A 27,919-nucleotide genomic window follows, 5' to 3' on the forward strand; every position below is an offset into this window, starting at 1 on the left:
AGCCAAAGTGTCATTGTTGATTTTCATCGTGACGCCATTGACCACGAGTCGTCCTCTCTATGCGCAGCGCATTCACCAGAGATAGTCAGTCTCGTATACGCTCCATGGGCGTATCAATCGTGCTTTTAATGTTTTGGTCTATATGGCCAAATTCCCCCTCGATCCGAGAAGGATCACCTGTCCGATGAGAAACTTTGGTCGCTCAGAGACTGAGCCTTGTAGTGATGGGTAAGCGTGTCTACCTTTGGGCGGAGCAAAGCGCCCGGCTCACCATACGTTGTCAGGGCTTGGCTGCCCGGGCAGACTGCAATCCAAAATCCATCTCGCTGGTTAATTGGACAATTTGACGCCGAGATGTGTAGAAGTGAATTGGAGTAGGTGCATGATACTAACGCACCCAGGTGGCGCAGCAGCTTAGTCGGAAATGGGAAGATGTCATGTGTGACTTCGGGTCCAGGGAAATGCTTCACAGCTTTGATGATCTGTGTTACATTGCTCAGCCCTGAAGATTGACGACATTGAATAGATGGACAACTACAATCCTACCCAGCTGCCCGTAGAGAGCACGGAAGAACGAGGCTATGATAAAGACTCATACCAGATCAAAGGCGAAGAGACAGCAGCTGGACATCCATCTAACTACACTGGCGTCGAAGACCCCGCACAATTTGTCTCTCACACAATTCCGGATTATGAGCTCATTGGAGCAGAAGCAAGTTTTCAGTCACCGTCGTGTGGATTGAATCAAGGCGTCCAGGCTCCAGCTCTAGAATATAATGGCTATGTTCTCTATGCTTCGTCACAGCCTGTGCCAGAGGAGCTCATGCGGGAGCCGACCGGAAGCTCGATCGCAGAACCAGGTGCTGTACTAGACGAGGAGAATGGACGTACATACGTTGCTCATGAGACGGGCAAGTACTATTTGCCCAATGATCCCGTACGTACAAGTCATAGATCACCAACACTGTTATTCGTTCCGCCACTGATGGGGATGTTGCGAGCAGGCAGAACAGGATCGATTAGACCTCCAGCACAAGGCCTTCACAATCTATCTGGGTGGTGCACTCTATCGTGCTCCTATTGGGCGCCCAGAGTATGTGCTCGATATCGCCACTGGGACGGGGATATGGGCGATTAAATTTGCCCAAGAACATCCTCAGGCGACGGTCATTGGAACTGATCTCAGCATGATACAGCCAAGTGAGTATACAGCTCCATGTTCCCCCAGGTCACCATCAAATTTCTGATACCTTTAAAATGCCCTCTCTGTGGTACATGATGTTCTGAGAAAACTTCAAGAGATCGTATACCCTGGAAAAGCTCGTCTGTATCAATCAGCAACTGACTATCGCAAATGCAGCCGACGTTGTACCGAACGTGCAATTTTTCAAAGAAGACTCAGAACACTCTGACTGGATTCACCCACACCCTTTCGATTACGTGCATCTGCGTCTCGCAGTCAGCTGCTTCGACGATCACCGCACGGTCATTCGCAAATCCTTCGAGAGCTTGAGACCAGGCGGCTGGATCGAACTTATGGACCCTGTGTTCCAGACACTGTGTGACGACAACACTCTTCAAGGCACGCATTTAGAAAGGCTGAATCGGATAATGATTGAGGCAGGACTGGCCATTGGTCGAGACTTGAAGAAGCCACTCAATTACAAGCGGTGGCTAATTGAGGCTGGTTTCGTGGATGTTGTCGAGGAGGTCGGGCCCGGCCCGGGTAAGATCATCCACTCCCAGTCCTAAGCATATGACACCTTCGGCGATGAGTCTCGACGGTGGTTATAGTCTACTTACGTCTGCAGGGAATCCGTGGCCCGTCGAGCCACGATGGAAAGAACTCGGTCGATGGCTAATGACGAACACGCATCGGGCCCTGCGGGGGATGTGTTGGAAGATGCTGAGGAATTACGGAATGGAAGCAAACGAGGTCGAGGAGCTCCTCCGTATGGCCAGCATTGATGTTCGCGATACTCGTATTCACTATTACTACCCGATGTGAGTACATTTTATGTCTGATCTTTGAAATCATTTTTCCCATTTGGTTCATCAGCTGCTGACCAGGGCTTTAGTTATGTGGTCTATGGCCGGAAGCCCCTTGAGTGGGAGACCGGGCAGTAGTTGGACAACAGAAAGCGGCCTCAGCGTTTTGAACTTTTTCTAGACATTCATGCACTTTTTCTCTCAAGGACTCAAAAGCGGTGGCTTGGCTTCAGGGCCAAAATTGACGTCTGCCTTCGGAGTAGCTGTAGCTTACGCGGACTCTTGCAAAATCCAGAAGGTGGTGCAGGCAGCCATCTCACTCAAATGAAGCACACATTCCTTTTTCACAACGTTTGAATCGAGCAGATTTTCAATTTCATGGCATTCATGTTCATTGTTATTTTATGCGTTCATCTTAGCACGGCCATCTTCTCCATCACGACAATGCGATACTTCCACACCCGAACAGCAGTTTTGTTAGGTTTAAGTATCTTTGGGGCAGGACTTATAATTATTGAACGATTGCGGTATCGGCGATCGGAACTCGAAAGGGCACAACAAGCGAGCGCTGCACGTGAGAGAAATAAGGCAGCTTGCGGTGTTTTTATTCGCAAGCACGGGTTCCCCGAGCATGGTTATATCGTTTGGGCCATAGATGGTGTAGCGAGACAAGTTTCACGACAGGATTTCTGCGAGCTCGACCAGCAATCGCGGCCAAATGCGCTGCAAGGATGCCACAGAGAAAGCTACGTCGTAGTAAGTACGACTTCGATAGTCAAACTTAGAGGAGGTATTGATAATTTGCAGCCCGACGATATGGAAGACCAGGATATCGTGCTGTACGAGCGTTGGGGGTTTGCCCACATTGCTCCGGAAGAGACTAGGCAGGACTCGCCTGTGATCTCGCTTCCAAGACAGGTGAAATGCGGTTGGCAGCCACCGCCAAGTTGGGCTTTTGATGGTTGTTCAGCAAAGCTAAACGAGGCGCTGTGGCGGAAGTGCTTGGAGCAAATCGAGGCCGACATTTCCAGAGAGAAGAAATCGCAGTCGCGTGACAATATGAAAGCCTGTCTTGGCTGGATAAAGCTCTATGGTTATCCCTCATCCCACTGCTTCATGGTGTGGGCGGCGTGCGGGATCGCAACATGCACTACGCGGCGAGAGTTCTCGAGGTTCTGGGTAGCTCACGGCCAGTGCTCAGAGCGCACGAGCGTCTACGCCTTGGAAATACACGACGACGGCACGATCGTGAACTGGCGGTATGGTTTAGCTGTAGCTATGCTAAGTTCTCCTCCATTGAAGTTATTCAATGAGGAGACGTGGCCGGAGCAGTTCAATCTTGCCGAGTGGCTGGCTGAGGTATATAGTACTAAACAAACGTAAGAGCAAGTTGACCAAAATCAACTTTCAGACTGATTGTCCTGCCCAGGCTCCTTGCGTACCGGGATATAGAGATACCGTCGCGGGTCTTCACAGCTGACGTGAAAGCGTATGGTGGACAGGTTTGCTGAAACCAAATTGTCCAGACACACCTTGGTTGTAAGGATTGGGAACTTTGAATACGAACTTGGACCGCAGTTTTCTTTGTGAGATATATACATGAAATCCTTGATGAAGGTAACTTGTCAGGTCGATCAAGGTTTCAATAGACATTGTCATGCAAGGTCAGTACAACAGTTGTTTCACAGAAGACACCTGCACCACGTCGAAGATTTTGAGCATAAGGATCATCTTGGGCTAGGAGTAGAGACTTTCCGACATGTACTACGTGAGAGGCGAAGAGGTCTCGCAATACTTGTGTTCAGTCAACACGTTCTCTGTATACTGTGCATATCACGTTCTGGCAGAATGGTGTTTCCGTCTTTCTTCTCGCCTCCATGGTGAGTTCCAGCTCCTTGGTCAGTATTCAGCTCACCTGTCAGTATTTTGAAGGTTCGGATAATCCTTTCCTATATGATGCTGGATTAGCTCTGACAAAACGTGCCGATGGTGAAGTTTTCGGCAGGCAAAATGTGCATTGGAGAGGATATGGGAACAGTCACTGTCCGGTGGATGGCGATGTATTTGATATCTAGGTCACACAAGCTGCGTGGCCATACCTTTCGCCCAACGCTGTGGGTGGCCTGGTGATTGCCTGGTGGTGATCAAACTCCAGACTTAGACCAAGATGGCAGCGGCTCTTACTGCTAATTGAGCGAAATGCCGAGATTTCTGCGGCTCAACAGGTAATGCTGGGACTATGAGCGGTGTGCTCACACACTTACGGTCACAAATGCGGTGTTAGGGGCTACAACTGGGTTCTGAATCCGTTTGGCTGAGATTGCGGCGGTCCTATGCAGGCGCAGTATCAGATGTCAAACACAGCGGCCTTGTATTCGATCCCAAACTCGTGTTAGCCCGATGCAGTCGAGCGTGAAGGCTCTGCCCTGATACGGAATTTTTCTCCTGTTCGTTTCTCGTCACTTTTTCTATGTTGCACGAGTGTTACTAAATTAAACGTTGGCTCATCCCACGAGACAATTCTGCACAAAACCCTTGTAAATAGTCTCACCCTCCGCACAATCACACCAGCGGTCACCTCTACGGAGGAGTCTTGCAACAGCACCTGCATTTCTGTGACATATGGGCCAATCCGCTTGAAGAACAACTACACGTCCACGACATCTTCAATATATTTCTATTTCTTCCTGAATGTCGCACCACCGAGTGGCGCAATAATGACGATGAGCCTAATGACACCGTGACGGTTGGTGACAATCAACCTCATTGTATAATCTCTCAAAAAACGCATGGACGAATGAGCTGCGTGCAATAAGATCTTTCAGGTGCAGTCGCTCACTGCGGAGCTGTAAGCTATAACAACAATTTGGTAAGGATCCACACGATAATACGCTGGTATTATAGGTAATGTTTCTCAAAGAGAAAAAGACATGGAGAGAGCACAAGTCAGCAAAGAAGCACGCGATAGAGATTCCGCAATAGGGTCATTAGAGACAAATATAGTAATTAGTAACAACAAAGAAAAAGAAATGTGCAAATTGGCGGTCTGAATTTGCAAGCTCTGCCTGGACCATTGACCAACCTGAAGGCAATGCAATTGGCTCCTCTATGAGCTAGTATACTCCTTAGGCAAAAGCCTATGCAGCAGTGCTGTCCATGGCGTAATGTGAGGGTCGCGAAGACGACTTCACCGAGAACGTCTGGTCTGGGGTCATCATGATTGTTGGATCGAACTTCCGGGCCGGAGAATATTTGAGCGTTCGCATCCAACTTGCGGATTGTTCGAAATCATACCTGTATTGCCAGGTGGCTGGAAGAACAACACTCTGGCCCTGTCCACGATAAACCTGAATTTCAAATGTTGCTCACGGCTCGAAGTGAGAGATGATGAGTTGTTGCGCGGCAAATTGTAACCCGCATGCATGACTCCATGGTCGATGGGAATCTCGACACCGCCTTCTGGTTCCTAGCGGTCGAAAAGTCGTGGCAATCTCTGTTTGCCAGTCAGCGTGTCGCAAGTCATGGCTTGCCGCGGGGATCTCTGTGCCTGACTATAGCGTTGACGGGTCTGCTCGTCATCACTATCACTTATCAAGTCAGCCATTGATTGTTCCGGCTGCAAGCCTTTAATTAGACCGTCTCCATAGAGCCCAGATTGCTCCGAATCTTGCAACCTGCCGTGCGTCTCGGTAACGTAGGGGACGTCAGGTGCAGCATCCGCAATCTGTTGGTGTTTGTCGACGGCACCGAGGCGTTTTGTAGGCGGAGGGCCGACACTATGAACGCAAATGGCGGCATTCACGGAGGGACTTGTTTGGCTTGGCGACGCGGTTCGCCGCGTTTGTGTTTAGACCTCGCAGGTGATGTCAAGAGTTTTCTTAGCGATGTCACAGGCCAAGAAAAGTAAGCGTGGAGCGTAAATATATATAGAACCGATCGACCCCTCGCGAGAAGCTTGATCAGGCAAACAAAACATGCCCCAGAATCTGGACCTAACACCAGCGCCAGCGTCCAAAGAGGTTTGAGCCGCGGTCTATTTGTGGCCACATATGCACGCTGCACGTCCGGTGGCTGCAAAGACGCGGCACGCTCGGCCCTTTGTCTAGATAGTGAGAAACGTCTTCGGAGTCTGGGTGTGGTAGTCGAGGAGGAATGAGTCGCGGCTGGAGTCGTGGAGAGGAGAGCTAGCCAGGTTGTGTTTATCCGCCCGACGAATAGGTCGCTGCGGAGCCATCAACATAGTTAACCCGGTTTCAAGTCCGAGATCAGCGCTGGCCGCTAGCAGTGGGCTTCAGCAACCCTCTCGACTCCTCCACGTTCCAACCTTGGGCCCCTCGAAACCTCGAAATGTGTCAAGTCTAGCCGAGTCCAGACGTCAAGAATCTCGAAGCTGTCTGTTCAATGCACTCGAGGGGCGGCCTCACCGTCCTCGACTTTATATTTCAATACTCAACCTCGTCCGGCAGTCTGCACTCCCGAGAACACGAACTGTATCTGTTTTGATTCGCCACGCCGGGCCACTGTTCCGTTGGTGTGGGCCATTCCGTCACATCCACAGCTCAAGCCTCTCGTCTCCTTGCTGTTATCACTTCGCTCTCGCTCTCGCTAACCTAACGCAAACCGCAATCAACCCCATTGGACCAGACCGGGCATCTGAATGAAAAATCACCGTCTCCATGCCGCGACTTGGGTATACAAAGTCGAGGAATGGGTGTATGAGATGCAGGCAGCGACGTGTCAAGGTGAGTAATTTGTCGTGACCCACTGCGCATCCCTTTGCAGTTGGGTGCCATGTCCATTTCACCTCCTGGCACTTCCTGCTGGACCCATTCACCCCCCAGAATATGCCTCGATTTCTTCCCGCCTACCCAAAACCAAGACTTCGATACCGTCGAAACACTTCAGCTGACGCCATGGCAGTGCGATGAGAAGAGGCCATGCTCGGCCTGCATACGGCACGATGTGAAGTGTAGCCTGTTGGACAATCCGCCCCCGGCGATCCTGCAGAGGGAGCAGCGGGAGCAGCGGGAGCGGGAACGCTCATCGACAATCAGCTCTGCGAGCCCCGAGGGCTCAAAGTCCAGCTTCTCGACTATGGATCATGTAAGATCCATTCTCCCAGCAGCGACTAGTCTTGTCATCTAGGCCGGGACGCAACGGATGTGTAGAGTCTGACAGTTCTGTATCCAGAGACACTCACTGCCTGACTTGCCCGACTTCAACTCTGTCGTCAACTCTCCTTTCCAGAGCTTAAGTCCTCCGGACCCTTCGGCAATACAGACGCCAACGGCAACGGCTAATTTCTGTCCTGACCCCGAGAGGCACTTGACGACGACGCCGCCCTCCGCGGATGAGGACCCCTTCCCATACTTCGACAAATTCATGCTCCCAATAGGGGGCGAACGCGAGGCAGCTTGGATCCAGGACCTCGAGCTGATGCATCACTATAGTGTCGCGACCTCGCTGACCCTCCCGAGAGCGCAGGATGAACTGCACGTGTGGCAGGTGCAGGTTCCAAAACTCGCATACAAATACCCATTCCTGGTTCACCAGATCCTCGCAGTGGCCGCTTTCCACCAGGCTTACCTTCACCCTGGACAAAGGAGCGACCACTCGCTCCACGCATCGCAGCACCAGAACCGGTCTATTGAGGGTATGCGCGGCCATCTGGCGGCCATTACTTCCGAAAACTGCCATGCCTTGTTCATGGCGTCTTCGTTGCTCCTCGTCGGTGCCTTTGCCTCCTTTGCGAACATTAGGCCCAACGATTCACCACTAATCGAAGGCCAACGGCCACCGACCGTCGAAGACATGATCGATGTGTTCATCCTCGACAGAGGCGTCGCCAGCGTGCTGCAGTCTTCGGAAGAATGCATACAAGCGGGCTACTTCAAGGACCTTTTCCACTTCCAGACACATGACAAGAACAACGCGTTCATGCCCCGGCTGGCGGAGGAGCTACGCAGCCTATCCACAGCGATCAAGCAAGAGCCGGATTTAGACAACTTGGTGGTAGTCCTGGTGGATCTTGAGATCAGGAAGCTCATCGACGCCATCGAGAAGGCGGTGATCACGACCGACGATGCGGAGATGCGCGTGACGACGTACTGGCCTATCACCATTGCGGAGGACTACATCCAACTGCTCAGGCAGAGGAACGAGGTTGCGCTTCTGGTCCTCATGTACTACTGCTGCATCATGTACAGGGCTGAGGGGAAGACATGGTTCGTCAAGGGCTGGGGCATCAGCGTCGCAACGGACGTGGAAAGGCTCATCTCCCGCCGCTGGAAGGAGGCCGTCAAGTGGCCTCTTGAGCAGATGGGCCAGTACCGATCGTTCGTATGATTCTTCCACAAAGACCGACTAACCGGCATGAGACCGTGATCGGCTATAGACACCGTCAGTCTCTACTTTCAGCTTCGCATGTAACTTAGTATTATGGACCGAACCACTACAAATGTACGAAAAGAATATTCTAGTAATGGTATGCATTGTGTACAATCTGGCAGATTCCGCGGGTAACAAGGTGTTGCGCACAAAAATCCCAGTGGCTTGACGTTCATATTCCCGGGGCAAAAAAAGAAAGAAGATTGTTGGCACCAACGACGAGTCTGATGCTCACTGGCACACGATCGGCTGCGTCCACACAATTGTCATGGATCGTGTGGTGAAATCCGGTCAAGGTCGGAAAAGGCTTGGATATGGCCTGCCATGTATCATTTGTAATCGCCTCCTCAGCAGTATCACTAATAGGTGCCCTGGCAGTATTCGAGACACGGCTCGAGACCGGTTTGACGATCGTACCCCTGGCGAGGACCGAATGTCAGAGAGCAGCAAGTTTTGCTTGAAGTCTTCAAGATGTTGAAGCCTCGCATTGCGTCTACGAAAGTGCTCTTTAGGGACTGACAGTTTGCGCTCAAAGGGAACGGAGGGTCCGATGGTGCCCCAGAGTCGCTCTTGGTCCCAATCGAATTGATGCGCTGCAGGAGAATCCCATGAAGTACATCACGCAAAGATATGAGTTTCAAAAGGGCTAGGGAACCCAAACATATAACATCAAGCATATTTCGACAAAACAAGAAATACCAGTGTCACATACACCTTGGAGGCCTCGTTGGGTCCTTCTTTGATCTCTAACATACCTTTCGGGTAAATGTGTGGTGCACCTCGAACAGTCATCGCTTAATCCACACGTCCAAGCATCGAATGTAGGTTAATGTGATATATTTGCACAAGATTGAGGTGCCACGGACTTGAGACCATTGTGCAGGAGTAGATAGAGCGGACGGTTCATGTCACATCAGTGTCTACTACCCATAGACCAGACGAAGAAGTGGGAGGGGGAGGGGGTTTAGAAAACATTTTTCTCACAACACTTGTATTCTTAACTATGGCCCTGACGCAGTCCTCCTTCACCGCACGGGGCAGAGTTTTGGCAGTCACTGAGGATCCGGCTCCATTGTGAGGTTGTCTAAACATCGGGCCGCTTCTATTCGAGTGTGCTGGTCTCGTCTTTCCAAAAGTTATCAATAAGGCAGTAGAAAATTTTCATTGACGAAGCACAAACTTTTTGAAAATCATTGAAGGGGTCAGGCTATTGTGTGGCCTCTCACAGCTGTCATCCACGCCTTGGTGAAGTGTTTTGACTTGGAAGAAAATGTCTATTGAACCCAGCTGAGAGTCATTTCAGGCTATCTTTTCAGTGGCTTGTGGACATCGCCCAACATGTGGGTCACGAACCGACATTGAAATCCACCGTGTCTTTTTACGAACTCAGCTCAAGCTCTTCGACTCTTCGACTATCAAAAAAATCGTATGTCAAATCTGCGGCCCGTGGTGAAGAAGGTCTTGCGTGGAGAATGGACTGTAAATGCACAGTACGTTACTACTGTAGGCCTAAGATGGAAGGTCAGCTTAGAGTGTTGTGCCTTATCTTGACACCTATCTGATGCGATCCGGTAACTGGCCACATGTTCTGGAGCTCAGGATTTAGACCCTGTCGAAGGATGAGCAGAGCCGGCGTTACCGCAATCAAGTCATGTGCCACTGTGTTGCTGCGGCACAGTTCTGATCGCAGTGCCACGTTGTCTGACACTTTTTTCAGATCAAGCCTGTTGTACTCAAGACTCGAACCGATCGGTGGTAAAAGCTGCAGGCTAGCGGGCGATCGACACCTGACATCACACGAGGCGTCGTTCAGCCAGAAGCATAATGGCGATATCCATATCCGTCGTTAATATACTGGCGTGCATCGGCACAATCGTGTGCCTAGGCCTCGCCGAGCGCATCGTCGACTTCCTCTTCTTCCACTTCAGCACACCTGCCAAGCCCCTCGAGGCCTATCGCCGCCGCGGCCCGGAACCAGCCTACGCACTCATTACCGGGGCCAGTGCGGGAATTGGCTATGGCATCGGCCAGGCCCTAGTGAAAAATGGATTCGGTGTAATTTTACTAGGGCACAAAGAGGACGAGCTAGCGGAGGCGGCAAGGAAGCTCGTGACGCAGGTACCAGTGGAGCAGCGCGCCGAGGCGGATACATTCGTCAAGACCATCGTCATGGATGCGCAGACCGCTACGCCAAAGGAGATGGAAGATAAGCTGCGTGCGGCGATCGTCGAAAAAGGCCTCCGCGTGTCCATTCTCGTCAACAATGTCGGGGCGGTTCCCATCGCGACGCCCGTCTTCCGTGAGCTGGCAACCTACTCGCCTGGCGAGATCGACGCGATGATCGACCTGAATACGCGATTCATGGCGTGGCTGACGACGCTCATGCTCCCCGTGCTGGCTCACAACGGATCTGGGACTGATGAGCATGGAATGACTTTTGGAACGCACAGGCGATCACTTATTATCAATCTGAGCTCGGCCGGCTTCGTTGGCTTGTCGTGGATGGTCATGTACAGCGCGGTCAAGGCATTCAACCTGGCTTTCAGTCGTGGCCTAGCCAGAGAGCTGGAGACTAGTCCTGACACACAGCATATCGACTGTCTCTGTGTGATACCTGGGGACGTGAGGAGCCAGTCCAACTGCGTAGGTTCCAGTAGAGGGGCGCCAGACTCGGATACGTACGGAGAGTATATTGTGACCAGGGTAGATGGTGCTGTCAGCCGAGGATGGAGGGAATTCAGCCCCTACTGGCTGCATCACTTGCAAAGGATTCTCATGGATATTCTGCCGGAGCGATTTGTGACAAAGGGGGTGGTTGATTCGATGAGGCAAAAGAAGACGGCTTTTGATGAGTTCCAGAAGCCGAAGGACGAGTAGACCTACTAATGTACCGCCACCAGGTGACAGTCTGACTCATAGGTATATCGTTTCATCATAGGATTGGGGCAGAAGTCATCCGAGTGCAGGCATACATGGACGATGCGTTTACAACTGAGATCGTCGAAAGCTCAACACACTGAAGACTGTTTAGTGAAGCACTCTTGCCAAACACAATGCATCTGTGAGAGTGAAGACGATCATTAAATGGCCAGAATTTACATTTTTCTAAGCTGCCTAGCATCTACGAGCAGGCCGGCCGACCGTATTAAAACCGTCCCATGAATGGTCACCTCTTGACCCGACACACACTATATCGCTGGTATGCTAAGAAATTTAGGCGTCCTCCTCACCCGCAGCAATCTCCTCCTCCTCCTCCTTCTCCTCATCGGCATCCTTGGTCTTCCTGGTGTCGAGCTCGTACCCATCGGCATCAAGCTGCTCGTCGTCATCGTTGACCTTGCGGGTGTCAAGCTCGTACCCATCAGCATCAAGCTGCTCCTCGTCGTCAGCAGCCGCCTGCTTCTTGGGGCTGCGAGTGTCGAGCTCGTATCCATCAGCGTCAAGCTGCTCCTCGTCATCATCGGCAGCCTGCTTCTTGGGGCTGCGAGTGTCGAGCTCGTACCCATCGGCATCAAGCTGCTCGTCATCATCGTTGACCTTGCGGGTGTCAAGCTCGTATCCATCAGCATCAAGTTGCTCCTCGTCGTCGGCAGCCGCCTGCTTCTTGGGGCTGCGGGTGTCGAGCTCATATCCGTCGGCATCCAGCTGCTCCTCATCGTCATCAGCAGCCTGCTTCTTGGGGCTGCGGGCGTTCCTAGAGAGGCAGAACATCAGCGAGGGGAACTTTGCAGTCACTTAAAGCACATGAAACTACTTACAGAGCGCCTTGAGCAGCCGCGGCATCCTCTGGGCTCTCGGATGAGAGAGCAGCCAGAATGCTGGCGACGTCGTCCTGGCGAGCGTTCCTGCAAGGCCAAAGTGTTAGCGACTGAAAAGAAATCTTCACTCCAAATCATGACTACATACAGAGCGCCTTGAGCGGCCTGGGCATCCTCGGGGCTCTCAGTCTGGAGAGCAGCCAAGATGCTAGCGACATCGTCCTGACGAGCGTTCCTGGTAGTCAAAAATGTAAGCGGGTGGAACAATGTGACCACTTGAAGCGGAACCACCTACAGAGCACCTTGAGCTGCTTGGGCATCCTCGGGGCTCTCAGATTGGAGGGCAGCCAGAATGCTGGCGACATCGTCCTGACGAGCCTCGAGTCCTTGGCTGACAGGAGCAGCAACTGCCAGAGCAGTGAGTGAGAGAACAACGGCGCAACGCATATTGATTATTAAAGCAGAAAAATGAGCACAGCTCGATATAATTATTGCTTTGTTGAGGATGGAGTCGAAGTATAATATTTACACCCGAAGAATTGGACACGCAGAGATAGGTTCAGCTAGTTCAGCGAGGACGGTGCTGCCTTTTAAACCAAAGGGATGTTCAAACTACGTAGTATGTGCTGCTGATCACAAGGCCGCTCGAATATGGCATTAGTTTCAATTCCGTCCAAGTCTTTGACAGAAAGCCCGACTGCTGCATAGTCCGGATGCCGAGTAGGTGGCAGAGTCGAGATGCGATTCGAGGCCGTCTTGGCTCCACTGGGCGACGGGCGGTGGGGGTCGAAACAGAGCTGGTCTCGGGTCGCCAAGGCCCGTGACAAGCCAATTGAGATGATTTCACGAGTTGTTTGAATGTTTGGACGACCTTGACGTTCCTGGGCATTTCACTGCGGCGTCCAATGGTCGAGCGAGACAATGGCTAGTGGTCGAGGCGTCGCAGACTTCGGCACACTTTGGGACGGAAAATCGACACACGTATGCATGTTTGTGGTGATCAAGCCCTACGGGCGTGCATGGAGCCGCACCCAACCTTGATTCAAGCTTAAACCTTTCCCCAACAATCTAGCGCTCGTTACCGTTACTCCATCGGTAGTATCGAGGGGTCGCATCATTGTTCTGATTGGCCTCGTCAGTGTTTTGGACCTTGATTCGGCCGGCGGGAGCTGCCGGATTCACACCAGGGACTAGAGGATCAGAGCTTCACCTCAAAACGGACCTCTGAAACACCTTGAGCTTGAGCAGATCTTCTCCATGCTGCAGACAGTATGGAAAATTGCCCCGAGATCTACATTCCAGCCCGGCGGAAATGATTATGATTGAACGAGCGGTCAGCGTCCCGGCGGCAAGGCCAGCATGGTTCAACCTAGGTAATCATGGCCGAGTAGAAGCTGATTCAGCCCTCTCTCTCACCCAGCACCTGCGTCATCGCTTCAGCTGGAGGCACTCTAACCAATTCTATGCTCATTGCCACAGGTCATGTCCATGGCCGGACAATGTGGCTCATTACTACTTCCATCCGTCTTATTCTTTTCGCAAATACTGATCTACATGTAACTATCCTGAGAACGGCAAGTTTCTGGACAGAGCGACGCAGCTGGTTATCCCGTCGTAACTTGGATACTCCGGAGATATTCGATGACAGCTCGGCTCGGAGGCTTCAAGTGCTTTGCACCAGCTGCCCGGGATCAGCATGCATCATGAGCACCCATCATGTCTCGGCCCTGTGGCGACTGAGAGCGTGGATGCGTGAAGACCAAATTACCGGATTTGTTTTTGATAGATCAATCATTGCCATTCGAAAAGAAAATTCTAGAATGCTACCCACTGGCCATTTGCGTCTCAGCAACGCTGTTTTACCTCGGACATCCTCCCTGCAGCACGCCCTAGTAATAATATCCTTCTCGTCAATATGATTGATGCATGCTACGTGTATGCTACTGTCGCTTCATCCAGAAGCCACCGAGGATATTGCCCGGGGTGTTGGGGAGGGTGAAGGGCGCCCATCGCTTCGGTGGAGATGGAGTTCTGATCTTACCATTAGCTCACGAGCATGGATACAGCTGTCAAAGCGAATGAATCTTTCCTTTTTGATACAATGGAAAATAAATTGTCTCGGACCAGATCTCCAGCCGCGCAATCGCTTTGGGTCGACAAGTCGGAATCTGGTCCTAATATAAACTCAACCACGGCCACAGCCACGGCCGCCGGTCGTCCTTCGATTGCGAACCTCACATACCATGCTGAAAAGCGCCCAGGACGCACTTAACGAAAATAATATGTGAAGACGCGTCAATCCATCAAACCAAACCTTACCTGTCAACTTGACTTTGTCCATAACGGTCAAAGTATGCACTGCGTCCAACTGGTGCTGTCCAAGGTGTGATTTTCTTGTCAGCACAGGATGGCTGTAATGTTGACCTTCAGACACGATGAGAAAAGAATCTTTTGAAGGTTGGTTTCATTGTGGGTTAAATTGCTGACAATACTCCCTGACAAAATTAAATTAACACATGGTCGACTGTCCAGTGACCAAACTCAGTCCTTGCATTTGCCGTAAGACGGCATAGGCTCATGAGTGGGTGAGGAAGACTTGGTCGACCAAGATGACATGGTAAGATAGACTGGTCAAAACTTCAACAAGTAATCGATAGGCAATTCAAACTGCACAGGTTGCGGCTGGCTCGTATTTCCCATGCCAAACTCAAGGATACCGGAGGATGTCAAAGAACAGTCATAGGATTGCCAGATCACCTAAACTCTGGCGGTCACTCCGCGCTGGGGGAATCGGCAAGCATCATCACAGGTTGGGCTGGCGAACGGATGGCAACACCAGCCAGGTTACATGCAAGACGATGATTCAGAGAGGGTAGCATTGGCGAACGGCCCATCACCCATGCATTCAACACTATTTTCGCTATTCATTTCAAAACTCGGATTGTCTGAAAGCCAGGCATCTGAGAGCTCTGCACTGCCACGAGTCGTGGTCAAATTAATGCGTGGCGGTCGCTGTTGGGCGCGCGAGCCCTCGAGTGGTCTTTCATATCGCTCATAAAACACGGCCATTTATTGCTGTCTCTCTCTCTCGGACATTATCTGACCGGTTTGTCCACCGCTTCTCCAGATCCAAAAGGCTGGAAATTGTGAGGCGAACAATGTCCTCGACCAAACCGATTCGGAAATCTGAAAATAGCTCATCACAACCTAGGTAGAGGTAATCTTCTATAAGTTTCCACCCGGCTTGTCCTAACCGCGTTAGTCAGCGACCGACCTCTGATCCGCCAACGCCTCACCCACGCTCTGTGATGCCCAGTGTATAAATCACCTTGACCACCCAGCCTTCTGGCCCCGGCTCGCTCCCATTCGAATTTGATCAACTTTGACCGACCCTCACCACAGGCCACCCGCCGGGATTCCGGCCACCGCCGCCAGAACGATAGCTACGCGCGGGCGGGGTAAGAGGGCCGGTTCCTGGGGGCCTCTGGGCCAACGACTGGCCGCCCGGCTGCCAAAATCCTGGTACTTGAGGTGGTCGCAATCGTGGTCGCTCACCCTTCTCCTCCCTCTCCTCCCCCTCCTGCTTACTACTTACTACTGACTACTGACTAGTTTCAACAACTGCGCCTGTCTGCTCTTTCAAGACCCTGCTGTCTGTTCCCTCGCCTTCCTCTAGAAAACTTGACTCTCACTATGCCGCCGCAAAAGACTGTGAAAGACTTCTTCCGTCAGGGAAGATAAAGGGGATCTGCGCAGTGCCAGAAAGGGATTAACAATTTTGTTACCTTTAAGACGCTTACGGTTCAGGTGCAACTTAATTATAAATGCATGATTAGCTTGTAGAATTAGTTTATTCTCGCTAGGCATCCTACCCCTTTCTCTTTTATCCCTATTAATCTTTTCGGTACATAGTTTCGATAAAAAGCATGCTCAAGATAGCCCTAACCTATATCATCGGAAGTCCTTAAAGGACTTTATGGAGAAGGTTAGTATTAATAGCGTAATAAACGATCTAGACCTGGCAAAAGATACAGTCATGGTATACTGGAAAGAGTCTGATAGCTAAGAAGATAGTAGATAGATAGGTATATAGTTTAGAAGAAAATATAAGGTGGCTGAAGCCTCATTTGGTATTGTTACTACTGCAGCGTGTTGTTAATGCGCCAAAACCAGAGTAGGCCGCCCAACCAGTCCGATTGCAAGGTCCATTTGGTGTGTGCACATCCGACGCCTTGTAAGTCGTTCAATTGCTGTCCAACCTGCCGTACCTAGCATCTCATCTGTTTCCATAACACATGTAGAGCACGACAGCAGCAGCTGGATGCCTTTCTGCGAAGCCATCCCGACACTGAACGATTTCTCTAGAGCAGACTTGAAACCATTCCATCCAGCGAGCCTCAAACGACATTGCAACCCACGGTGGTGTGTATAGTTGGATGGTTCTGGGCCAGCCGCTACATGTCGAATATTCTGTAGCTTTCGTGGACTTAGACTGTCAAAATGAGGCTGCGTGGGGCTATGAAGAGTGCACGATGGAATGATTCAAAGTGTGTTGGCCGTCGTTGGCACGGCAGCTGGCGATGTTATGGTTCTAGGTTGCTTCGGACTGGTCGATTGGGAAGAAATGGTCCGACTGCTCGCCTTGGGGGACATAACGAAGACCCGTAATCTGGCAGGGAGGTATATTCTGTAAGCGCGCCGTGGCATCTACTGACAAAAGGATGGGTGCCGGTCACTCACCTTCTCCAAACCATTCCGGAACACAAAGAGCCAGACAATTAAAGAGATGAGGATGCCAAAGATGAGGAATCTGGTGAAGCTTGGTGTCCACATGTTGCCTGAGTAGTACATGGGCTGAAGGGAAAAAATGTAGGAGTAGGAACTTTGAAAGTGCAAATGACAGCACCAGATGATTGCTTTTCGGGGGGAAGTAAGGGGACGAGTTAGTGACCCTGGAGACTTAGCATGTCTTTTATAACAAAAGTTCCTGTTGGTAGCGAAAATGGCAATAGGCACTTCTTGGCCCCATACCACACCGGTAAAATGTAACCAATCCAACCCCTGAAGACAACAACCGCGCGTGCAAGCAGTCATGATAGGTCGATTGCTCATCAGCAGTTGGTCGGTAACAGGATTTACGGCTGGGAACTGTGCTGTGCCGCAACGAGTTCTCACGCAATTGGAGTTATCAGGTCGCCCCCCCCCCCCCTCCCTCCTTCGATTAGGGGCATATTGTCGACAATACCGATTCTGCCAATTTCCATCTATGTACGGCACTAAACAGTATCAAATTATACGGTCAAAGTGCATTGTCGGAAATTCCAGCACTGACATTCTTGCGCCACACTTTCACACATCGAAGACTCTTAATCAATCAATTCTCTGACCTCATGCTTCCAGCAGAGAGAGACGGCCAGCCGGCTCCTGAACCTGTCCTCGTCGGGCATGTTCCGCTTCAAGAGCAGGGTCTGTCCGTGCCAGGGCAAGGCTATGACCGTACAATGGATGTTCACAAAGGCAATATTACCATCAAGCCTGATCACGAAGGTCTACAAGCCGACCACTCCCAATTCTTGTCCGGAGGCACGTCCGCAGATGAACAAGTCGGTACAGCCCCAGCGGTTGTAACCAAGACCGAGAAGGAGCTTACGACTTCTTTGAGTCCCCCTGGCAAACCGAGACGCAGAAGAAAACTTATTTTTGTGGTCATTGCTCTCACTCTTGTGATTACTGCAGCAATAATAGGTGGTGTCCTTGGATCTAGGACAGCTGGCGGCAGCACGAACACCTCTCCGAGCGGCTCTCCGAGCGCCTCTCCGAGCGCTACAAACCCTCCAAACACTACATCCGATACATCGTCTCTTATCAAGCAACAATCCGGTCTATCAGTGGCTGCATGGAGGAAGAGCCAAGGAGGTCTGCAAATCTTGTTGTATTACCAAAGTCTAGACGGCACGCTTCGATGGTCGACCTACGACGATCCACAGAACGAATCTACATATAGCAGTTCATACTGGGGAGAAAGCAAGCCGCTAGGTGATGCAGACTCAGATCAAGCTGCCAATGACACAGGTTTGGCAGCTACGATGATTCTATGGGACACGAATTACATGGTGAGCGATTTACGTGTTCAATGACACCCAGAGTATTGACCGGTTAGAAAATATGACTGACAACGACCATACAGCCCCAGATAAATGTCTTCTATGTCCAGTCGAGTGAATTCCCGAAATTACGCGCAAAGTGGAACGTAAACAGCGAGCCTAAATACCATCAATACCAGGGCGTCATCAACTCTTTCAACCAGGCAAGTACGGGCAGGACCTTGGCAGGATACTGGCCGTACTACGCCCGCCTCGATGGGGACAATGCAGTGGCCATGTGGCGTGATGACCCGTACTCTTCCAATTACGAAACAGGGAACTGGAGCGTTTGGTTTGTGTCTGACGCCAATCCTATGACTGGGAGCAAGTTAGCAGTGGTACCAACAGGACCAAACATGACGAGCCTGGCCTCGTGGTGGAATTATGGCTTGATCTTCCAAACCACAACTGGGGACTTGGCCCTTTCACAGCCTCACAAGGCACAGGCCGAAGCCAATAACACTTTCGTAGACAGTTGGCGCAGCGGTAAGTGCAAAGCAAGCCCTATGTCTGCAATATCAATCTAATTTGCCCGGATGGTCTAGACACAGGGTTCCCGTCGATTTCCTTGGCGCCCGGCGGGTCCTTCGCAGCCTTCGCTACGACTAGGCCGGACAGTAGTGAAGGAATCGTGAACACATATGTGCTCTACCAAGAGCCTTCATCACGGATCAGCATGGTTTACCTTGACAACAAGTCTCAGTGGCTCATCACACACCCCGAGGCTCTCAGCATCGCAGACAATGGGACAAACATCGCATGCGTGACCATGCCGATGACGCTGAGGGATGCTGATGGGAACGATTTACGCCTCGAATTAGCTTCAAACCATACCAACAGATGTTACTTCCAGCGAGCTGGACATGTGATTGAAGTCGCGATGACCGGGACCGATTGGACCGAGCTGGGAACAGTCCCAATTGAATAACTTCCTTATCGACCAAGCGGTCGCATCAGAAGAAAACGCGTCGATGCCCTGAAATTCGTGAATTATAGGAGGAAAGGGCCTTGGTAATCTTCTACATAACCTGATAGTCAGATGTTAGTCTTTTGTAACTTCAACCACATGTACAATAGTTCCTGATGGAAGAGTATAATACTGGATATTGGTCTGCTTGACATTCCGCTCAGTACATTTCAGCAAACTCTTAATAGCATGTATCTCGGAAAGAAAAGAGGTTGTCATGGCAGACGGCAGTTTCCACAATACGTCTCTCAGTGTATACTAAAGACATGGTCATCTGACCACATTGTGAAATATAAAGTATTCGGACGTGTTTCCGGACTCATTTCACAAGTGGGAGGGCAAATAATATGCCCGCCTCTTTATAACAGAAGAAATGGAAACCTGCATTGAAGCTAAAGATCAAGAAGACTGATACAATGTAAACCTGACATTCCACAAAGCTAAACCTATATTCTTTTGAACCGAACTGAGCCAACATGGCCAATGTACAGTTAGGGACTCCTCTTGTGTGGCTTCAATGCCTGTAGCCATGCTGACCTGGTCGAAATCGCTGAGTGTTTGGTCTCCAGGGGTTTTGATTTGGATCCAGTTGTGCAGAAGGACTTAAATTTCGAGTCAATGTATATTTGTGGACAGGCGAGTGATAAAAGAAACCTGGGCGTGCACCTATCGTCATATACTATCCGGCAAAGGGATAGACAGTACCTAGCCGGGTAGATTTTGTCCTCGTGCATCAACCAGCTCCCAATGCAGTTCTTCCACATATGAAGGGAATATTGATACAATACGCCGAGTGAAATCAAGGTCTTTGCTTTTATCTTCCACCCTCCCTAGCCTGTCAACACTGGTCTCTTTTCACACAAAAGCCCACCTGAGCAGCTTATGGGGAATTCACTTCCGAACTGCCAAGACTTGACCTTCTTTTCCCAGCAGCAACCAAACGAACCGAACACAATAACACCAGCCCAGTACTCTCACGCAAGAATTTGATGCCCCTCTCATCACATCAATAATGACTCAAGCTCTTGAATTTCTTGCTTGTCCCGAACTTTGACCCCATTTCAAGGATCTGAGAGTATTCGCACCATGTCAGATCGCAAAGACAGTGAGAAGGGCTCAGGAGAGCTTTGTCGAGAGCCGCAAGACCTGTCTCTTTCAGCAGATAATGACTTCTCACGTGTCTCAGGCGCTTCTGGCCCATACCATCCTCTCAAATTCATGTCAGTCACATTCAGTGTGGTGTTTGGGCGGCCGGAATAAGCTTATGCTGACCCAAACCGTAGGGAGTTTCCTCGCGAGATTCGCAACGCCATCTACAAACAGAGTCTCGCCTACCCAGACGGAGTGTTCATCATCGGAAGCAACCACTGCATCGAGCGAGGCCGCCGCCGAGCCGTTCTCGGCCACAGGCTGAGCCCCTTCATGCCCCTATCCGGGTATACCGCCGAGTTCTCGGCCTCCACTCGAAACCTGGCGATCCTTCGCACGAGCAAGACCATATCCGCCGAGGTAGGCAAGATCCTGTACGGCGAGCCACTCGTCTTCACCGAGATGGTGGCTCTGCAGAGCTTCCTGACCGGCCTCAGCCAGGAGAAGATCAGCCTGCTGCGCCACGTGGCCGTCGACGACGACGTTTTCGGCATCTACGACGGCCAGCAGGATGTTATGCCGAGCGTCTTTGCTCTCCTGAAGGACGCTGGCGGCCTGGAGAACCTGCGCATCCCCGCCATCGTCCCCATCAGGGCCGTGTTCCGGACCTGCATTGACGGTACCCACGACGCTACAGACGATACGATCGGCGTCGCCTGTTTCGACCCCGTGCTTGCGAGGAACTTGGCTGCCGAAGTTTATAGCCGTACCTACACCTATCTCCGGGTCGCAGTTTCAGCTCGCGGCATCGACAAGGTCATGGAGGTGCTGCGGGCGTTCGAGGATACCTAGTTATCTTCCAGCTCGGTCATTCTCACGGGGGGGGGGGGTCGCTTTCCGGCCAGCCCAGGTGACAGACGCTGAGTGGACTGAGGAGCGAAAGGTCGCCATGAAGAAGGTGATGGCTGAGGAGATTGCGAGGCTGCTTGAGGCCGACAAGAACTAACGGTGCTACATTGGTATGAGCGGCATTCAGGGTGCGGCGGAGAAGTCATTTTTGGGCCGGTTCAGGCATTAGATATCAACATCTGAGCAATGTACATGACGCGTGGGACTTACCCATGAATTCAAGACACCTCAGCCAAGGATGTTCTGTATTCAAAGTGCCACTGAATACTCGATCTCTCATTGCATTCTGCGACCAAGCCTCTATCGGCACTACCCCCGACGAGACGCGCCGCCCTTTGTCTCGCCTCCCTTTAGCTCCCCCTTCCACACCCCCCGCACCTGTTCAAGTCTTACAAGGATCTAGATATCGAGGTAATTTCCTCTATTGGCACGTCTTGAAGGGCCCAGCATCTCTCCTCGTCGTCCTCGTCAACATGTTGCTCTTCACCTGGTGCACCTGCCGGTAAACACCCTAGTACAGAATGACTTCCTATTAACAGGATGGCCTTCAGGAGACTATACTGCTGCTCGGACAATGGCCGTGTATACGGGAGTCTAGTCACGGGCTCCCATGGGAACTTGTAATTTTGTAGCTCGTGAGTGAATCTAATAGTGTTTTGATCATGAAAGCTATGGACTCCAAAGTCTTGATGAGGAAAGGGAGTGACTCAACCCTTCCATTGTGACCAGTTATAGGCGGCCGCAACGTGACATCTCACAGGTTGCTCAAAGACTGGTCATCGCACCCCAGGCTACCCACTCTACGCCTGAGGACCAGTCATCGCCCCTGGAGTTGGAACCAATCAACCATGCAACCAGTCATCGCTGTTGGTGTTGGAACCAGTTACACCCCTCCCAAAGCTGCCACAGCCGCCTCCCGACCAGTTATCGCTCTCCTATTGGGACTGGTCACGCTATAGATACTGGTTAGCATCCTTACATTATTGACCAGTATAGGTTCTGTGACTGGTTTTAAAGGATTCCTTTTCAGCCTGGCAACCGGTCAACAGTCCTTAAGACTAGTCACTATGCAAGGCCTTTCCACATAAGCGCTGTATATTGGTATCAATTGCATCGCTTTTAGATACTACCACTACCTTAGGTATCAGTATACTGGCTATGAACAGCTAGCTACTGCTAATTATGGTTGGTTGGACCGGTATAAAGGTGCCCAGCTCATGACTGCGGTACTGGCCCCTCAGCTGAGGGCTATAGTATCTATGTACGACTGCCTAACCACTGTCCGGCAGTTAGAAGGGGTACTGCGTTGCTTGCTGACTAGGCGGTCACGAGGCTGCTAGTGTGGCACGGCTGACAAATTAATTATGAAAGCAGCAACGCTGATAGCATCACAGATATTATTATAATCATTATGAGTGACGCATATGGGCTGACTTAATTCTCGGCTTGGTTATCCAGCCTGCAGTCTGGTCGAATGGTCTCAGGATCCGGGCTGCTGGCATATCCCGATACAGGGTGTCTTTATAACCGGGCTAGGCCTCACTCAGGAGAGCTCATCTTAGGTTCACGCCCTCTCACCCTTAGCACAGTCAAAGTCCGACTTCACAACTATTCCAGACTCAGGGCCAGGTCAACTTGGGGGATGAATATTCAGGTTGAAATTTCAAGAAACGAGACAAGCCTCATTGCGTTGGATTGGTTACCATTCCGTCGCTTCGCCCCTCGTTCAAGATATTCCCAGATTCGGCTGAACAGCTGGAAGACGATTCGTTCTCCGAGAACAACATCATAAAATCCAGGCCTTCACACAGTAGCAGTGCCGAAATGACACCTCTGGTCGTTCACAAGATGGAAGTCAGATCACCTTAAATGTGTTCTCATCCCATCCATACACTCTCTTGAGCCGACGGGAGATAATAGGCAACTGCCAACCCTCGATATTGGACTTGTGAGGCCGATGCACAGTGAATGACCTTGTTGCACCCATGGTCTCAGGCGGCAGGAAGGTGAAGACCGACCCGAACTTCGGGATGACAGAGAAGCCCAGGTCTGCCATGGCTGCCTCGAATGCCACCCAGCTGACTGAACCTCGAGCTTCGGCTTTTGAGAAGAAGGTGGAGAAGACATCAAAAGTGGAGGATTTGACCTGTTTCTTCTCCCGGGGCACAGTGGCAGCTGGGTCCTCGTCATCGCGCGCCTCGGCAGGCGGGCTGATCTCGTAAGTCAATGGGTGTGCTGGTCTGGTCTTGTGCTTCTCCCTGCGCTGTTTGATCCGCGTCTGGGAAGACTCTGCTGCCTGATCGAGAATGGGGGAAAAATTTGTCTGGATCTGCTCTGTTTTTGCCTTGACCTGCCGGTACTGTTTGTCGAGATCGCCAATGGAATCATCGATGGCATCTTGGTACAGAAAATCCATATCTGAGCCTGCTTTCTCAACAACAAAATCACGAAGGGCCTTCAGTGCATTTTCCGCCATCCCAGTCTCCAGAAGGTTGTCGATGGGAACGACAAAATCTGTGAGGTCGAGTTCTTTCTTCAGCTCGCTCAGATCTGTCTCGAGATTTCTCAAACGGGAGACGAAGAGTTGACCTTTGTTTCGTGATGGAGGTGGCATTGAGATGCCAGAGTATAGATCTTGCATGAGAGAAACGATAGCAGCGGTGTCGCAGACTGCGTCAAACTCCCTCTCCGCCAGCCGCTCCCGCTCATCGATGTGCGACTTGTGGAGGCTTGACACCTGGTCCAACCAGACCACCGCCTTTGCGGCTGTGGTCTCGGTCTGGCATAGCCGTAGCAAGTAGTGTAGCTGGGGATTCTCGCGCGTGAGTGTCTCAGGTTTCACCTTCATTACCACGCGTGCGTTGCCATAACCGGTGGCATTGGCAATGCGCTTGAAGAATTTTGCGCCAGCACCGGATTGGACATGGCGTTTCAGCAGACTCTGAGTCCTGCTGAATTCCATCTGGCAGGTGTTGGAAAGTTCCTGATGAATAGCTACGCGATAGACTTTGTCGGTTGTGTCTTGGAGTAACTGAAGGAGACAAGTGATGTAGTTCCATACTGCGACAGTCTTGACAGCATTTTGGATAGCGTCGAACATAGTGGCGCTGATGTATCGATCGGTCAGTGCCGGAAGGATACGACCCTTCTCGTCGGCGACCAGCTCTGGGCGACTGTAAAACCAGATGTTGACGTAGTGGGCGAGAACGACAGGTTCGATGTACATGAGGTTGAGCTCATCGTTCATTGAGGCCTTTTGTTCCATGGCAATTTCCAGGAGATCTGACAAAGCGAACTTGGTCGGCTTGGATCTGATGGTCAATTTCGCCAGAGCAGCTGTGGCGGAAGCCGTGTCTCGCTTCTGAAGGCGCTCGTTTTGTGCTCTGGTGGTTGAGCCAAGCTCGAGAATATCGTCGATGATGATGACGAGCAACTGTGCCAAGTTTAATTGCCTGGCTACAATGAGGTCTCCAGTCGCTTGCGATACACAGGTTCCGTTATTTATGCATGGCCCCATCTGAGACAAGAAGCTGTCACGATCCGCTTTGACTCTGATATACTTTCCGTAATATTCCTCGTCAAAGAACAGTGACCAGCAATCATCATTTGTATCCGGGTAGCGGAGGGTGTTTTTGCTCATCATCTGAAGGACGAAAGCATGATCACCCAAACTGCTGTCGTCCATGCCCTGGGCATACTGGTAGTTGAGCGAGGTGGTAGCACGGTGGCGAAGAAGCTCCAAGAAGAAGTCAGAACCAGGCTCCGTGATACCTTTTAGATTCCACTCGGGAATGATGCTGACGGTACCAGACAACAGGGGATCTCGGCGATGTCTAGGCACAGCCTCGCCTGCCGCGCCAGCCTTCATAGCCTTAGAGCGCTGCGCCTTGGTGAATGACCTCCAGATATCCTGAACCTTGGACCCGTGGAGGCGGTATTTCCGGGCCAAATCGTGATGAAGGTCCTTCAGGACGTCGGCATTGCCCAGCATGGCCATGCTGGCCGTTTGTAAGGCAGTCGTGCAGACTGTCCAGGTGTGGCGACCTTGGAAGCACGCAAGGCAGTAATAGCGGGCGAACAGTGGTTTGTACAATTACAAAAGCAGATCGACGTATCGAAGTACTCGGATTCTGGCGCCCCGGTGGAGGTGTATTTGTTATGACAACCATTGACCGCAGGAACGTTGCGCAAACGAAAACCTCTGGGGCAAAGTCCGCTTGACATACGAAAGGAGACGATGCAGGTGGCAGAAATTACTGGGCTTTGTGGCCATTTGATGTGGCGCTAGAAGCCTGTGAATTGCCAACTGGGTGTGAATCGTCACGAGTGAATAATTCCAGTCTTCACTGCGACTGATTAGGAAGAGCGCAAGTGTGGGGCGCACAAATCATTTACAACCAATGCATCAAGCTGTACGAACGCTTACAGACCGGAAAGTCACAGGAAGTCGGTAGCTTGCCAACGAAGTAGCAGTGCAAACGAATACGGTAGCATTTCAACGGCAAAGGAACTTTGGCTGCTAAATGGCACGTGCAGGATGAATCAAGTCCTGCCGTTGAATCACACAGTACGCAAGTGTGTAGACTGGGGCTCGGCTTCATCATGTGTGCGCCGAAGACAGGGAGAGAAAAGTCCAATGGCAATTCTGAACGATTTTATAGCGCTTTTGCCAGCAAGTCGAGTCGGTTTGTTCTGCTTATAGCAAGCTGCACTTTCTGCCCAGTTTCCAATGTCACGCGAGCAGTTTCTATATCTGTCATGACCGCCCTTGGCAGTCAGAATCTTGGCACACTCGAGACGCGCTCAGCTAAGCATCTGTACTTCGGCTGAAACCATGATAGGCAGTATCACCGTTTGACCCTCTTGGACCAAGACTATGCTGAGTCCACCTCTTGCGAATGCCGTCCCTTCAGGTCTAAATCTACAAACTTCACAGGGCGCCGCGGCGCTGCCGAGATCAGCGCGCTCAACGATGGAACGGGCAATAAAGCGCTGTTATACGGACTCCGCGTAAAGGCGATTACGAAGGCGAGCTTTCCACAGCTTCATGCTGCTGACTCGAGGAATGGCGCTGGCAATAAAGACTCCTTCAGTCCTAAGAAATGCTGGATTAGAAGGTCCTGGTCTTCTCACCTCATCCCTCTGCCTTCTTTGATCGCGACCGAGTGTGTGTGTGGACTAGGTATGCCCTGGTGGCCAGAAATTGTTGCGAGTTGATTTACCTCTGAACCCTGACGCTCATTAATCATGGATTTCGACCTTGAGGTGAACGAGAATGGACTGGATTCCTTCGAGCTAGTGTTTCCTCTGGCATATCGCATCGCTTTTATGGTTGTTTTTGGTAAGTCAATTCAATTCGTTGCCATCTAGGTAGTCCTACTAAACGCGAGCTAATTGAACTCAGCCGTTTGGTCGTGGGCTCTTATAATACACTACCTGCATAGTCGACATATATGCGTTTTGACCCTTCTTAATTATAACCCATCCGGTGATAAACCACTCCACATTCTGATATACCGCCTTGCGGGCTTTCTTTCTTTGACATTCATCGTATCCCTCGGCCTCTACTGGGTCATTACCCACAAGGACCCACAACTCACTTCTTATTTCAATTGGCTCGCTCTAATCAACCTTCTCATTCTGGGCGTGCTACTTCTCGCACCTCCTCACAATTTCGCGGCCTCATCTGGAGGTCGGGACCGATTCCTAGCCACGCTTCGAAGAATCAGCTTGGGTGGCTTGGCACAACCTCACCATGGAAAGTTTGCAGACACCTTGTTAGCAGACGCGTTCATTTCACTAGAGGTTATTTATGCCGACCTGGTGCTTTATATGGTCCTTCTCTTCACACGGACTAGCGAATCGCCCGACGACCCTAAGTACCAGGCCATCAGACATGTCGTCAAGCCCATCGCCATGTCCATTCCTGTCCTCATCAGGTTCCGCCAGTGCTTGACCGAATTCAGTCGTGCTGGAAGCACACAGCTCTCGGAAGGAGTGTGGGGCGGGTGGCATCTTCTTAATGCTGGCAAATACATCAGCTCCATTCCATTCATCATCTTCGACATACTGCGCAGGGAGGCTGAAGATACTCCAGCAGGAATACCCGAAGACATTTTCTACCTGTGGCTAGTGAGTCACACTATCAACACCGTCTACAGCTTCTGGTGGGATATCTCACGAGACTGGGATCTGAAGCTGCTGGTTTCCGGCGGCTCTAAAGGCTACTCATTTGGCCTGCGAAAGGACTTGCTACTGTTTGGTCCTGCTGGCTATTACCTGGCCATATTTTTGGATCTCGCACTGCGGAGCACATGGATCCTGAAAGTTAGTCCAGACATAGATCGAATCTTGGACAGATCCACTTGGGTCTTCATTTTGACGTTCCTCGAGTTGGTGAGACGAGCTGTCTGGGCGCTGTTCCGTATGGAGACAGAATGGATCAGGATCCAGAACACAGAACTCAAGGACCCAGGATCTAATTCCAAAACCCTGAAGGACGAGGAAGCTGGTCTTTCTGAAACGGCTGTCAGATCACCAAGATACTCTGTAATGTCTATACCAGTGTCTGTACAATCAAGCACAAACGCGCCTCCCGCCTATAAGCCGCGGCTGGACCCTATCAGCCTCCGGCGGGCCTCGATCTGAATAGACACTATACCAATAAAAAATTGCCA

At 51.1% G+C, this 27,919-nt stretch overlaps 9 protein-coding genes across 9 annotated transcripts; 7 read left to right on the forward strand and 2 right to left on the reverse strand.

Annotated features, from left to right (window-relative positions):
• Positions 1 to 526: 526 nt before the first annotated feature.
• Positions 527 to 2,127, forward strand: J7T55_002516 (uncharacterized protein; the record flags this gene model as incomplete). Its single annotated transcript, XM_053137597.1, has 5 exons — positions 527 to 937; positions 1,005 to 1,200; positions 1,361 to 1,726; positions 1,929 to 2,004; positions 2,079 to 2,127. 5 exons carry the CDS (start codon positions 527 to 529, stop codon positions 2,125 to 2,127), a joined length of 1,098 nt encoding a protein of 365 aa, XP_052998386.1.
• A 678-nt stretch (positions 2,128 to 2,805) lies between these two features.
• J7T55_002517 (uncharacterized protein) lies at positions 2,806 to 3,500 on the forward strand (the record flags this gene model as incomplete). The annotated part of the gene is made up of 2 exons (XM_053137598.1): positions 2,806 to 3,248; positions 3,401 to 3,500. 2 exons carry the CDS (start codon positions 2,806 to 2,808, stop codon positions 3,498 to 3,500), a joined length of 543 nt encoding a protein of 180 aa, XP_052998387.1.
• A 3,280-nt stretch (positions 3,501 to 6,780) lies between these two features.
• Positions 6,781 to 8,334, forward strand: J7T55_002518 (uncharacterized protein; the record flags this gene model as incomplete). Its single annotated transcript, XM_053137599.1, has 2 exons — positions 6,781 to 7,092; positions 7,180 to 8,334. The coding sequence occupies 2 exons, from the start codon at positions 6,781 to 6,783 to the stop codon at positions 8,332 to 8,334; spliced, it is 1,467 nt and encodes a 488-aa protein (XP_052998388.1).
• A 1,866-nt stretch (positions 8,335 to 10,200) lies between these two features.
• Positions 10,201 to 11,253, forward strand: J7T55_002519 (estradiol 17-beta-dehydrogenase 12; the record flags this gene model as incomplete). The annotated part of the gene is made up of 1 exon (XM_053137600.1): positions 10,201 to 11,253. One exon carries the CDS (start codon positions 10,201 to 10,203, stop codon positions 11,251 to 11,253), a length of 1,053 nt encoding a protein of 350 aa, XP_052998389.1.
• A 336-nt stretch (positions 11,254 to 11,589) lies between these two features.
• J7T55_002520 (uncharacterized protein) lies at positions 11,590 to 12,581 on the reverse strand (the record flags this gene model as incomplete). Its single annotated transcript, XM_053137601.1, has 4 exons — positions 11,590 to 12,070; positions 12,135 to 12,221; positions 12,283 to 12,369; positions 12,430 to 12,581. The coding sequence occupies 4 exons, from the start codon at positions 12,579 to 12,581 to the stop codon at positions 11,590 to 11,592; spliced, it is 807 nt and encodes a 268-aa protein (XP_052998390.1).
• Positions 12,582 to 17,524: 4,943 nt separating this feature from the next.
• Positions 17,525 to 19,205, forward strand: J7T55_002521 (uncharacterized protein; the record flags this gene model as incomplete). Its single annotated transcript, XM_053137602.1, has 3 exons — positions 17,525 to 18,247; positions 18,322 to 18,763; positions 18,823 to 19,205. The coding sequence occupies 3 exons, from the start codon at positions 17,525 to 17,527 to the stop codon at positions 19,203 to 19,205; spliced, it is 1,548 nt and encodes a 515-aa protein (XP_052998391.1).
• A 1,125-nt stretch (positions 19,206 to 20,330) lies between these two features.
• Positions 20,331 to 21,185, forward strand: J7T55_002522 (uncharacterized protein; the record flags this gene model as incomplete). Its single annotated transcript, XM_053137603.1, has 2 exons — positions 20,331 to 20,464; positions 20,528 to 21,185. The coding sequence occupies 2 exons, from the start codon at positions 20,331 to 20,333 to the stop codon at positions 21,183 to 21,185; spliced, it is 792 nt and encodes a 263-aa protein (XP_052998392.1).
• A 1,912-nt stretch (positions 21,186 to 23,097) lies between these two features.
• Positions 23,098 to 25,239, reverse strand: J7T55_002523 (uncharacterized protein; the record flags this gene model as incomplete). Its single annotated transcript, XM_053137605.1, has 1 exon — positions 23,098 to 25,239. One exon carries the CDS (start codon positions 25,237 to 25,239, stop codon positions 23,098 to 23,100), a length of 2,142 nt encoding a protein of 713 aa, XP_052998393.1.
• A 1,250-nt stretch (positions 25,240 to 26,489) lies between these two features.
• Positions 26,490 to 27,890, forward strand: J7T55_002524 (valacyclovir hydrolase; the record flags this gene model as incomplete). The annotated part of the gene is made up of 2 exons (XM_053137606.1): positions 26,490 to 26,583; positions 26,647 to 27,890. The coding sequence occupies 2 exons, from the start codon at positions 26,490 to 26,492 to the stop codon at positions 27,888 to 27,890; spliced, it is 1,338 nt and encodes a 445-aa protein (XP_052998394.1).
• Positions 27,891 to 27,919: the final 29 nt, after the last annotated feature.

This window comes from Diaporthe amygdali, assembly GCF_026229845.1.
Source record: "Diaporthe amygdali strain CAA958 chromosome Unknown NODE_3_length_2959817_cov_65_330692, whole genome shotgun sequence".
In the NCBI taxonomy this organism is placed as follows: domain Eukaryota; kingdom Fungi; phylum Ascomycota; class Sordariomycetes; order Diaporthales; family Diaporthaceae; genus Diaporthe; species Diaporthe amygdali.